At 41.1% G+C, this 12030-nt stretch overlaps 1 protein-coding gene across 10 annotated transcripts in view; it reads left to right on the forward strand.

The window, feature by feature from the left end:
• sei (potassium voltage-gated channel seizure) overlaps positions 1-12030 on the forward strand; it is a 380532-nt gene that overhangs the window by 153105 nt on the left and 215397 nt on the right. For all 10 annotated transcript variants that reach the window (XM_019055545.2, XM_019055548.2, XM_019055549.2 and 7 more), the window contains 2 exons: positions 4636-4772; positions 6782-6862. In XM_019055545.2, coding sequence (XP_018911090.2) covers positions 4636-4772; positions 6782-6862 — 218 coding nt within the window. The remainder of the gene's footprint in view (positions 1-4635; positions 4773-6781; positions 6863-12030) is intronic.

Raw genomic sequence — 12030 nt, forward strand, 5'->3', positions numbered from 1 at the left:
CACACCACTGGATCTAAATATTGAAAGTAGAACTCACCTTCAAACACCGTAGCTAGATGCATTTCCTCTCGAGAACATTAAGGCTTTCTTACTATCAAATTTTGGAGCGCCTTTCTAGACTTTCAAAGCTTTTACAGTTCTTTTTCACCTTGATAATATTTGAAACTGTCTGTACTTGGAGGGAGCGGGGTGGCTGGTTCAAATTTTTAGTCTCTAATCAAGGTTACTGTACATACACGCAACCAAGGCTTTAGGCACCACAAGGCTAATACTTTTTTATGCTTAATACGTAGTTGATGCTTTTGGCACGATGATGGTAGTTGTATACGAGGTCTGTTAGATTAGAAACCGGATTTTGGTCATAACTAGCCTATTGTGCGTCCAAATTAAGTTTTCTTGATCTTTCCTGATAGCTGGAAATATACTTAAGAGCGCTACGTTCACAGATTTGAAAAATCTTAATTAGCTTCGTTGGTATGTGGCTTCAAGTACGGCAACCTCATGGGTGTTTTGCGATTTTTATGTTTGACCGAACTTGTCTCTCTTTTTTCGGTCTTGCACTACATTTTTCAATCCACAAGGATGATTGGAGTTTCGTCTCCGTATCTTAGCCGTACACTCAAGTATTATCACCGAAAATTATCCTATCCAAAAATGTAGGATCATAGTCAGAACGTTCAAGCAGCTATAGGGAAATTAACATTTGGTTGGATTTTGTTCAACGGACAACAATCAAGGGGCAAGTGTACCTAAAACTCGATGCATGTCTACATATTCTATCAAAATTGTATATACAGAGCCTTCAGAAATATCACTTGCTGTTCAGCAAGCTCGAAACAACCGTTTTCGAGACTTTTGCCCGCACTTCTTCCACGTGACGAATGTTAGTTGCCTTTGATGGTCGATTCCCATGCTCCTCATCTTCAACGAACTCCTGACCAGTTTTAAATCGTTTAACCCACTCAAAATAGTGAGAACAACTCATATAATGATCTCGGTAAACTTTACTTAGCATACCAAAAGTTTCGGTACAAGGTATACCGAGCTTAAAACAAAATGGAATGTTAAATCTTTGCTCTGTCAGTGATCGCATGATGAAAATCGCAAAACGCACCTGACTTCCTCGTATTCAAAATGACACAGAATAAACACTGATCAAAATAAACAAAATCTGTGAACGTAGCGTTCTTTAGTATGTTATCAGCTATTAGAAAAGTCCAAGAAAACCTAATTCGGACGCACAGTAAGCTAGTTATGACCAAAATCCGGTTTCTAATCTAACAGACCTCGTACAGGGGCGTGTGTCATTCAGCGGCGTACTGCCAGAGCGAGACGCGCGCTGGCGCCTACAAACCTAACAGGGATACTTCACGCATTGCGCAATGCGTGAAGTATCCCTGTTAGGTTTGTAGGCGCCTATGCGCCTGGTTGCCCGCCGCGCCGCGGAGTGCCAAGGCGCTTCAAGCAACTATTTCACCACAGAGGTGTTGCATATTATCATATGAAATTGAAGGCGCTCTAACGAATCAAGTCTGACAGGCATCCTCTAAGAGTACGAGCTTTCCTCGCAAAATAAATCAAGATACTACCGCACGAAAAGAGGGTGGCACCCCCAAAAAAACTCACTAAGTCCTAGCAACTGTCTTTAATAATGTTTAGCATAATTCTTGCATTTCAAGGGTCTATTACAAAACGGGTTATCTGGTAACCCGGACTGTAAAAAGTGCAGGTAGCAGGTTACCTTATTAAATGATTATCCTAATACTTCAATAAAAAAGGTAAATTTCCTTTTTCCGGTGGACGAGTAATCTTCCAATACAAGCGTATGCAACATTGATGACACCTCTTGTCTCGCATCATTCGTTACTTGCTGACTTCTGACACGCACCGACCTGTCACTCCCTTAAGCGGACCTATGGCCTGAGGCTGCCTTACTCACCTAGACTGTTTATTTAGTGGATCGTGTAGTGTATGTTTTGCATTCATAGATGACTTGCGTTAAGAAAATTTTTCATCCCGCTATTTTATTCTTGGTTCAAAATAAAATCTTCTTGACGGCATACTCAAGAATGTTTCTGCCGAAATCGAGTCACTTTCTTCTCTAATGAAATTCAAAAATAATGCTAAACGTTATTAAAGACGGATGCTAGGACTTATTGAGTCTTTTAGAGCACCACTCTCGTTTGGTGCTGTAGTATCTTCATTTATTTTGCGAGGAAAGCTCGTACTCTTAAAGGATGCCTAATAGACTTGACTTGTTAGAGCGCCTTCAATTTCATATGATGCTGTGCAACACCTCTGTTGCGAAATAGTTGCTTGAAGCGCCTTGGCACTCCGCGGCGCGGCGGGCAACCAGGCACATAGGCGCCTACAAACCTAACAGGGATACTTCACGCATTGCGCAATGCGTGAAGTATCCCTGTTAGGTTTGTAGGCGCCGACTCGGGCGCGCGTCTCGCACTGGCAGCACACCGCTGAAAGACCCAGGGGCGATTCTTCAAAGTAGGCAACACTGTCTTTCATCCATCTGAATGTATGTAAAATGATTCTTGGTAGTGGCAGCATGCCTCACTTAAAATCGATTTTTTTAAAATGGATTAACATGTTGAGAAAACAGTGTTACAAACTTGCAAAATCGCCACCGGTTGTATGACGGTGATTTCATTTCTCGCTTAGTGCAAATTTAAGATAAATTAAATACTTTCCAAGCTCTGAATTTCTTTTTTTAACCAAATATTAAAACTTGTGGAAACTATTAAAACGGCAAAAGCAGCCAATCATAATTTCCTTCTCTTTACTTACCCCGCTTGCTTCCTTTGGTTTTATTTTTAATGATTCAATTATATCAAATTCATCCTTAGACTCAGGTATTATCTCTGGGGTTTTGTAGTCGTTTCGAGATGCCTGTCGAAAGTTACGTCGAAAGCAAACATCATAAAAATCGGCCGAGCAGATTTTCTGAACCAGCTGAGACAAAACATCAACCTTTCCATTTTACTTTGTTAAATGTTGCGATTTTCAGCCTCATTGCGTTGTATTGAAACAACTTGGGTCAAAATCTGAATAAAATTGGTTTCTCTTGGGGACTCACCCATTAATAACCGAATACGGTCCGAATATAGTCGGACTTACGGAACATAGGCTCAACGGACTCAGTATCGCACCAGAATACAGTTCTGCGTCTCCGTTTTTCGTTGACCTTTTGTTCCGTATTTCCGCACATAAGAAACTTGGTGGGGCGAGCTGGGTGCAGTAATTTTAAGAGGAAAGGTCCTCCAGGTACCCGGTACCTATTGATGGGTGTTCGCATGATCATCCGCAGAGGTAAGGTGAAACCGCACCATCCCGAGTAGCCGTGATCGCGATAAGTTGCTATTTGATCGGAGAATGTATCACGATTTTATCCATGTTGATTTATTGCAATATTATCGGATAAAAAATTGCAATAGATTGCGAATTCATCGTATACATTTGCAATAAAATCCCGACTTTGTTGGCGGCGATTTATCGCATTATTATCGATCAAAAAATCGTGATCACTCGTGATCGTAATAAAATTTCGATTGTATGGAGCCAAAACTGCGACAAGATGGAGGATAATTGCTCAGATGTTGATGATCCTGGCGATTTTATCCCCAAAAAATCTTTAAAAAATCGCAGTTTTTCCGTTGAAAAATGATACTTGGGATATCGATGCTGTGTTCCATTCCAAGGGGAGGGGGGTGGGAGGTTGGGTTGTGCTACATTTCGTTGCGAAAGGACGGAAGCTCAATGTTACTAAACGATTCACATACCAAACATGGGGTTTTTTTGTTCAATATTACTATTACTCCTTCACTCTTAACTTTTTTCCTCGGAATGATAAGGGTACAGTTCCCCACACTGTAGCAGGCAATATCATTTGCGGCTGCTATCGATTAATGCAGAAGGTAATTTATTTTATTTAGTTGCGCTGTAGCTGCACAAGACAAAATTTTCTCCATGCATGAGTCTATCTGATTTTGAACTCAGGAAGACTTTCTGGTGGAAGAAATCAAATTCCACGTAGTATTTGCTATATCCTTAGTTAAATTTTGCTCCAGTTCAGATAATTTTACTAGGACTCTGATTTCTCTCACTTATTTTCTCTCTTGCAGCATTCATTTTTTTGCAAATTCGTTTTCTTTTGCTGTCCATACTTTGGTGGATCAAGAAGAAAGTTTTTTTGTCGTATGTTGGTTCGTTCTCAATTGATTTGAAAATATACATTTATGGACGAATGACGCTAAAATCCTTCCTATAATTTCTGTGTAGCTGTGACTTTTGCCGGAAAAAAATTGGTTGAGCTATGTCTATTCGTATGGAGGCAGTGCTCTGAAAATTTTTTACCCAATTTGAAATGGAAATCTGTTTAATCTTGATCCATGTTTATTTCTTGTTCATTCACACAATGCTTCTTCCGACAATTTAGCCCAAAGATTTGGACAGCTAAAAATCCTGTCCGATTTGACTATAAAAGTGCGAGAGGGCCGTTCGCTCCCCACCCCAGATCCACCTAGGAGCATAGGGAAAATTTCTTCGCGATCCATCAGGGTATTTAAAACCTTATTTTTGTGGTAAACTGACGTTTGGTTTTCTCTCTCTTTGAATTCGCAGCAACAAGGAACCACATAGCCAAATATTTTCCAAACACTTCCTCGGAGTCCGATTTACAAAAGTGTCGAACTTCTTGCCCTTGGGACCAAACCCTATCCTTGAACAATGTTGGAGTATCAGAAGCCATCAGACAAAAGGTAAGAAATTTTAGTCCACTTCGCAGAGTAATCGCGTGCAGATTTTCCTTCCAATTTCAGCGTAATCAAGTCAGTTCAGAGAAGTACGCTCAATTTTAAAACGGATTGATCGTCTCAATGCACGCCAGTTTTTTTTTTTTCTCTTAATGTCATTCAAAAAGGAGAATACTCGTTTATATCTTCCGAATTAAGAAAAGTCTATGAAATCGGTAAAAAAATACGTATTAAGCATACTCTTAGCTTTAAATGAAGTGCACAAATTTAGAAATCTATTCTGAAATTCGCGCAAAAAGTCAAAGACTGAGAGCACGTCGCCGTCACCAAGGTTTCTCAATAAGAAGTTTTCTCGCGAATCTATCTATCAGAGGCGGATCCAGCAATTGGCAACACCGGATTTCCTCCATTTAAACCTATGCTAAATAATCGATTCTTGTCGGAGCACCTGACCCTTCCAAGGATCGATACATTTCGATAGGTTTAAATGGAGAAAAGACAATGTTGTCAATTAGCTGGATCCACCAATGCCATCTACGGAGTTTTAAAATCTGGGCTTACATTAAATTTAAGAGTATGCCTGATATGTATATTTTTATCAATTTGATTTATTTTCTTTATTTCGAAAGATACTAATATGAAAACTTACTTTTTGGATGACCCACTGAATGAACAAAGTATCTTAGTCGTTGGTGCCTGGTGGCCACAAAAATGCGCATTTTATATCCAATACACGAATGACAGAGAGAAGGTAAGTTCTCAGAGGAATATCTTAAATTTTATTGAGAATGAGTAAGCATTTATCCTAAAGTTGCGGCGCATATCCTTTTTGCAAGCATCAGTTGTTACAAGCTAATCGCGTTATCATTTTTTACTTTTGTATTCTTCTCGCATTGAGAACACTGTTTTTCCGTGTCGAAAAAAAAATGTAGCACTTGCTTTTGAAAATGGTCCATATACTTTCCTAGGTGGATGCATTTAAAATCGATCGTAAAATATGAGGAGACACTATCATGTCAACTTGAAGTTCTCTAGAGGGGTTGGAACAAATTTATTTGATTCAAATCATGATATGTTTTTTAAATCAATATTGGACTTATTTCTGCCAAACGGAACTATGAGCATTAAAACATGAGCCCTAGGACCCATTAGAATACATGCATAACAGGGCTCACATCATACTGCACTTTGTTCCGTTTGGCAGAAATACGTCCAATCGTGACCGACCACGGGGAAAATGACCTTATCCCACAGAAATTCAGCATAAAGTTATTAACATCAGAGTAATGAGGACTGACCAACGAATATTTAAGGGATAAAACGTCCGAAAATGTGACACTGAACCAAAGTTATGGTAGTTTGAAGTTAGCAGGTCCAAACCTAGACCCAAGAAAAGTGGTATTGAATCCTAATCTTTCAGGTTTAGGGTACAAAATGAAAAACATTATGCCTTCTGTTTCCACAAACATGTACCCAGCTGCTTGCAACTTATTTTTAGACACTTGAGAAAATTCTTCATCGAAATTTCAAATTCGGATACTTGGACCCAACTCGAAAACTTCCTTAATGAAATTATTGCTGCCGTAGACGATGAGGTCTCTTTTCCTGTAGACGGTGGCAATTTTTCCAAAAAATTATTACATGTTTGAGAGAATCACGAGCATGGAATTTGTTGTAATTTCTTACGTAGGAAGGTCTCAAGAATCTCACGATAAACAAAGAAGATTAAATAGGAAGAAAAAGTATGAATGAATTTTAATACAGTAATGCGATGAGACGCATGAGTACGAGACAAATATTTCAACAAGAACAGCTTCGTTCGTTCTCGTCAATTTCAGTTCCTTATTAATTTCATAGTGCTTTTCCATCAATTTGCCTATTTTGAGTTTGTTCTCATTAATCGCAGAGTGTTATCACTGTGTATTGCGTAAGCTACGCCCGCATAAGTACACCTAGCTGTCTACCCCTAATCAATCGCTGCTTTTGCCAATACCGCACATACTTTTTGATTCCAGTTTGCACTGCCAGATAACGGATCGGCCAAATTTTTTCAAGGCGCTCTTCACACACCCAAAATGACAGAGAAAGTCGCAGAGGTAAGATGCTTTCACCTCTCTCGAAACTGATACCCGAATCCGCGCCTATGTAGTGTAGAGTTGAACCTGCTTCTTTCAAACACTCTCGTTCAAGACCGAAAGTTATTTACCCAAATTTTTGCCAAATCTTATTTACTTACTTTTATAATGCATCGGTTTTATGAGTCATAATTCATTTCGATGATTGATGTGTGTAGGAGACCTTCCTTTCTTTAAAAAAAGACGCAACTTATCAAACCACCACGTTTTTAGATGGGCCATCATACATGATACCGATAATCACGTCTGAACACGCAACTATTCGTGCTTCGGGGATGTGCGTGGTGCATATACAAAAAATTGACGGCGTTTCGACTTCCCTTCTTGCCGCGCTATGCTTTGCAACGTATCGTGATGATCAAAAGTCCTAGGACTTTGCTTATGAGGAAAGAACGTAAAGTGAGGAGTAATTAGGTGGAAGAAGAGGGGTGGGGAACGTGCCATGTACAAAATTAAAGTGACCTGAGCGCCCATCCTCACACTTCTCCTACCTTTTTTTCTGCAAGTCATCTCCGGGAACTGATGAAAATTTAGCTTGTCTGGGTAGTTTTACGGACATCGTTTTCAAAGAGCGTCAAATTCTTATGATAATAATTGTTAAATTGATGGAGAGGCGGTATAATTACCGAGGATTTCCAAAAAAAACCGACTTCTTTGTTGCCGGACCCGATAAAATTATTAGATCATCGGTATTTAAGACTGAGAAAGATTTTTTTCTCTTATTTTTACATTTTTATTATTAATTTATTTGTTTATTTGTTTTTTGAGCGTGGTATTTTTCTTTAGACAGCCATCCAAGTTTCATCGTATAATTTGACAACACTCACGAGCGAGTAAATGATCCGCCCCTGTTGGCATCGTTGTATTCCCTCCGTTCTAGTCAATTATTATAAACAACCGATTGTAGACGAAGCAGCCTGCTTCGATAAATAATGATTGTATCACATACATTCAACGCAGCGTTGCCAAGCTGCAAAATGCGCCGCTAAATTGCAGCCTCTTAAAATTGAACATTTTGCCTCCATGGAATAAGGCCCCTTTTTCCCGCAGACGACCGCAAACAAGACTCGAATGGGGAGTAATTTCAAGGCCCCGTTTAATTTTTAGATTTTCCTCATTAATTACGAAAGCCGCAAACATTTTTTCCCGAACTTTTACGGTCGAGCGACATCTCACCGAGTTGTTGCAAAAAACGGTCTCACCAACGGGCAAGGCGCCGGAGCATTCGGCCGCGTCTCCACAAGCATAGCGTGCGCCGCAAAATCGGTCGCGCGACGTCTGATTCTTGAAATTTATAGATAAAGCATTCGGCAAAAAATACCAAGGACAAATAGGAGGGTGTAACTTAAATCGACGAATAAATATGTAAATAGATTCCGCCTCTATATCATATAAGCCAAACTCTCCATGCAAACATAGGGAGATATTCCATGAAAGAGTTCCACTTTCTTTGGGGACTCCAAAACTTAAAATTTGGCAACCCTCCTGATGTATTCACTCTCTATATTTTCCTTTAATACATTTTCCCTCAGCAATTTAAATGAGAATAATCCACGCAGAGTGTGCAAAAGTTTCAAAATCATGAGTTGAAAAACGCTGACTCCGCGAGTTTAAACATTAGAGCCCAACACAAAGCGGAGCGGCGTGCTGCCAGCTCGGAACTCGCACTGGCGCCTACAAACCTAAGGGGATACTTCACGCATTGCGCAATGCTTGAAGTATCCCTTTAGGTTTGTAGGCGCCAATACGAGTTATGCGCGCGTGCCACGGCGCCTTAATGTTCTATCTTTGCATCGAGAGTTTGACTAGATTTAGAGGTGGAGTCACAGGATAGCGTGGGATATCCCCGCCTTTACGGCTTCAACTTTGAGAGCTTTTTTGAGCTTTGGAATTCGTTTAAGAGACAACCAACATGTTTCTAGATTTTGAACTACCTTCAATTTTTAACATGATAGCGGTTGTGCGGATTCTTGTATAAATTCCAGTGAATTTTCTACATAGCACAAAGCAAAGTTTTCAAAATTTTCAAAGGAATCCGCACAACCGTTCTCTCGTAAAACATCAAATCGCCGAATTAAATTTTGCAATTGTTATTGTGCCTTGGTTCCTTTCTTCTAAACGTGGTCCATTTATTGTTGCTGGTTCCACTTAGAGTCCCTTTATACTGAGAGTTCAGACTATGTGAATCCATTTCTGATTGGTTCCCGTATTTTAGGCCTCCACAGTGTCACAAACGGGAATAAAGGTTACATTTTCACCGATTGCAAAGGTTATAATCTAGAATGGACCGAGGAATAACGGGTGCGACAAGGAACAAACAGAATGAGAAAGGGAACGGAGAAAGGAGTTTGAGAATGGTCCGATCAAAGATTACGAAAGACGTTCAATTTGTGTAATCATTATTCCCGTTTGTGACTCCATGAGGGGGTGTTGTCTTGACTCTCGGTATAAAAGGACTCTAGTTCCACTCGTTGGCGCGGCGCGGGCGAGTCGGCGTCGCGCGGTGCCAGTGTGGCCGCGGCTTTAATTGTCAACGTTGAGCGCGAAGCCACGCGGTTTTTCTGCCGGGCTCTGAAAGCGCCGACGATGCGACGCCAACGCCGAGCCACATGTCATCCGTGTAAGGACCTAACTATTCCCCGACGTGAGCCCTGTCGTCCGTTTAACCGCGTCACCGCCAGGGCTCACGACCCACGGGGAGCTACGCGTTAACATCCCCGGAGCCGAGCGACAAATGTGCCGGGCTCTTCCTCTCCCCCCCCCCCCCCCCCGGGGGGTCGGCGCTAACCTTCGTCACGACTAATATCTCTGGCGGTGCCTCGAAAATGACCCGACTCGCACTCTTCCTCCCCAAATATTTTAATCCCGCCATTTCTGCTGACCCCCATTCAATTGTTAGCCGACCCCTTCGAGGTGCTGCCACATGCTCGCGAAAAATAACCGCGCTCCTGAAATGGAGATGTTGCATGTGTGAGGGATTTGCGATTTGACCATTGATTCTTTTGTAAAAGTTCGCGAGAAACACGATGGTGCCACTGGTTTTCTCTGAAATCATCTCCCAAGCTCAAAAAAAGCTCTCAAAGTGGGGCCAAAATGGAGGGGATATCTCACCCTACCCTGAGAGTCCACCTCTACATCAAAACAAACTCTCCATGCAAAGATAGGGAGCAAATACATTAGCAGTGATGCCGTGTTTTCAGTTTTGGAGTCCCCAAATAAAGTGGCAACCCTGCCGCAATGTATTTGCTCCTTATCTTTGCATGGAGAGTTTGTTTTGATGTAGAGGTGGACTCTCAGGGTAGGGTGGGATATCCCCTCCATTTTGGCTTCACTTTGAGAGCTGTTTTTGAGCTTGAGAGTTGATTTCAGAGAAAATCAGTGGCACCATCGTGTTTCTCGCGAACTTTTACAAAAGAATCAATGGTCAAATCGCAAATCCCTCACACATGCAACATCTCCATTCCTCCTCTTATCCAGCCGTGGTAAGGGAGAACGCCGTGCCAACATTTGAGAGTTGCCCCGGATAAAACATGTATTTTTGATGAAATGTATGCATATTTTCTCTTGCGACTTTCTGGTATTTTAAATCGAATTGCGAATAAAATAGTTTGACAAATATGAAGGAAAATATTTACAGCTTCCTCAATAAATTCGAATTTTATCAGTGTAAATTCGGCAAAGCCTGAATGTTTATACAGCGTTTTTTCTTAGCACAGCAGTATCCCATCCCACATTGTCTTAGGGTACAGTACCTATGTGGGGAGAGTAGACACACGTAGAAGTACCTAGGATGGTCTTAGGGCCCAAATGGCAGCCAATTCGTTAATATGAAAATCGCTACCCTGGTAAAAATTGGCGATAAGAGCTGCGTTTCAAAATACCATAGGAATTCTTATAGCCGGCTAAAGAAGGCTACAGAAAATCATATAGCTGGCTGTAGAATGCGGAGAAAATCATACGGCCGGGCTATACGAAGCTATAAAAAAGTATACAGTCGGGCTATAGTTCCTATTGCCGGGCTTTACACTTTATCGCCTGGCTGTTGATTTCTCGCCATCGATTGTAATAGGCTATAAGAAATTGTGTAGAAATTCGTGTGTTTTGGAAATCATTAAGTTTGATACGGAACCACCATAATATTTACAAAACACACATTATATTTTCCTATCATACATATTTTTTTTTCATCAATTAAAATGAGAACAATCCATACAGGATGTGCAAACATTTCAAAATCATGAGTTGAATAACGCTAACTCCGCCAGATTAAATATTGGACCTAACCTAAAACGGAGCGGCGACGCACTGGCGCCTACAAACCTAACAGGGATACTTCACGCATTGCGCAAAGCGTGAAGTATCCCTGTTGGGTTTGTAGGCGCCAATGCGCGTTCGCGCTAGCTGCCCGCCTGCCGCGCCGCAGCGTGCCACGGCGCTTGAAGCAACTATTTCACACCAGAAGTATTGCACAGTATCATACGAAACTGAAGGCGCTCTAATATATTAGGAATGGCAGGCATCCATCAAAAGTACGGAGCTTTCCTCGCAAAATGAATCAAGATACTTCGGCCCAAAAAGAGAGCAGTAGTCAAAAAACTCACTAAGTCCTAGCATCCGTAATTAGTAACGTTTAGCATACACTTTATCGCCTGGCTGTTGCTTAATCGCCATCGGCTATAAAAGGCTATAAGAAATTGTGTAGCCGGCTATAGAAGCTATTGGAAATCTTACAGCCGGCTGTAGATCTATGGTATTTTGGAACACAGATTCTACTGCCAATTTTTACCAGGGTAGAAAAATGCCACTGCTAATCATCATGCAGATCCCTATACCAAAGCAAATTGGCCAAGAATGTTCATAAAAGACCATCCTTCCGCGAAAATGAGTAAACTTTCTCGTTTGCAAAAACTGAGTCAAGTACGTGCTTTACGAACAACGGGTCATAAAAACTGTTATGGTAACTCATTCTGGACAATTTACATTCATACGGAGGTTGCACCATCATAATCTAACTTCAAACTTACCGACACGTTTATACTCTCCCCTTGTAGATGCTCTGCCTGTAGGCGTTTCACGTTGACTTTCCTTATGTTGATAAAGATCATGGTAATTCCTCACGATTTGCGCGC

This window comes from Bemisia tabaci, chromosome 5 (assembly GCF_918797505.1).
Source record: "Bemisia tabaci chromosome 5, PGI_BMITA_v3".
Lineage (NCBI taxonomy): Eukaryota > Metazoa > Arthropoda > Insecta > Hemiptera > Aleyrodidae > Bemisia > Bemisia tabaci.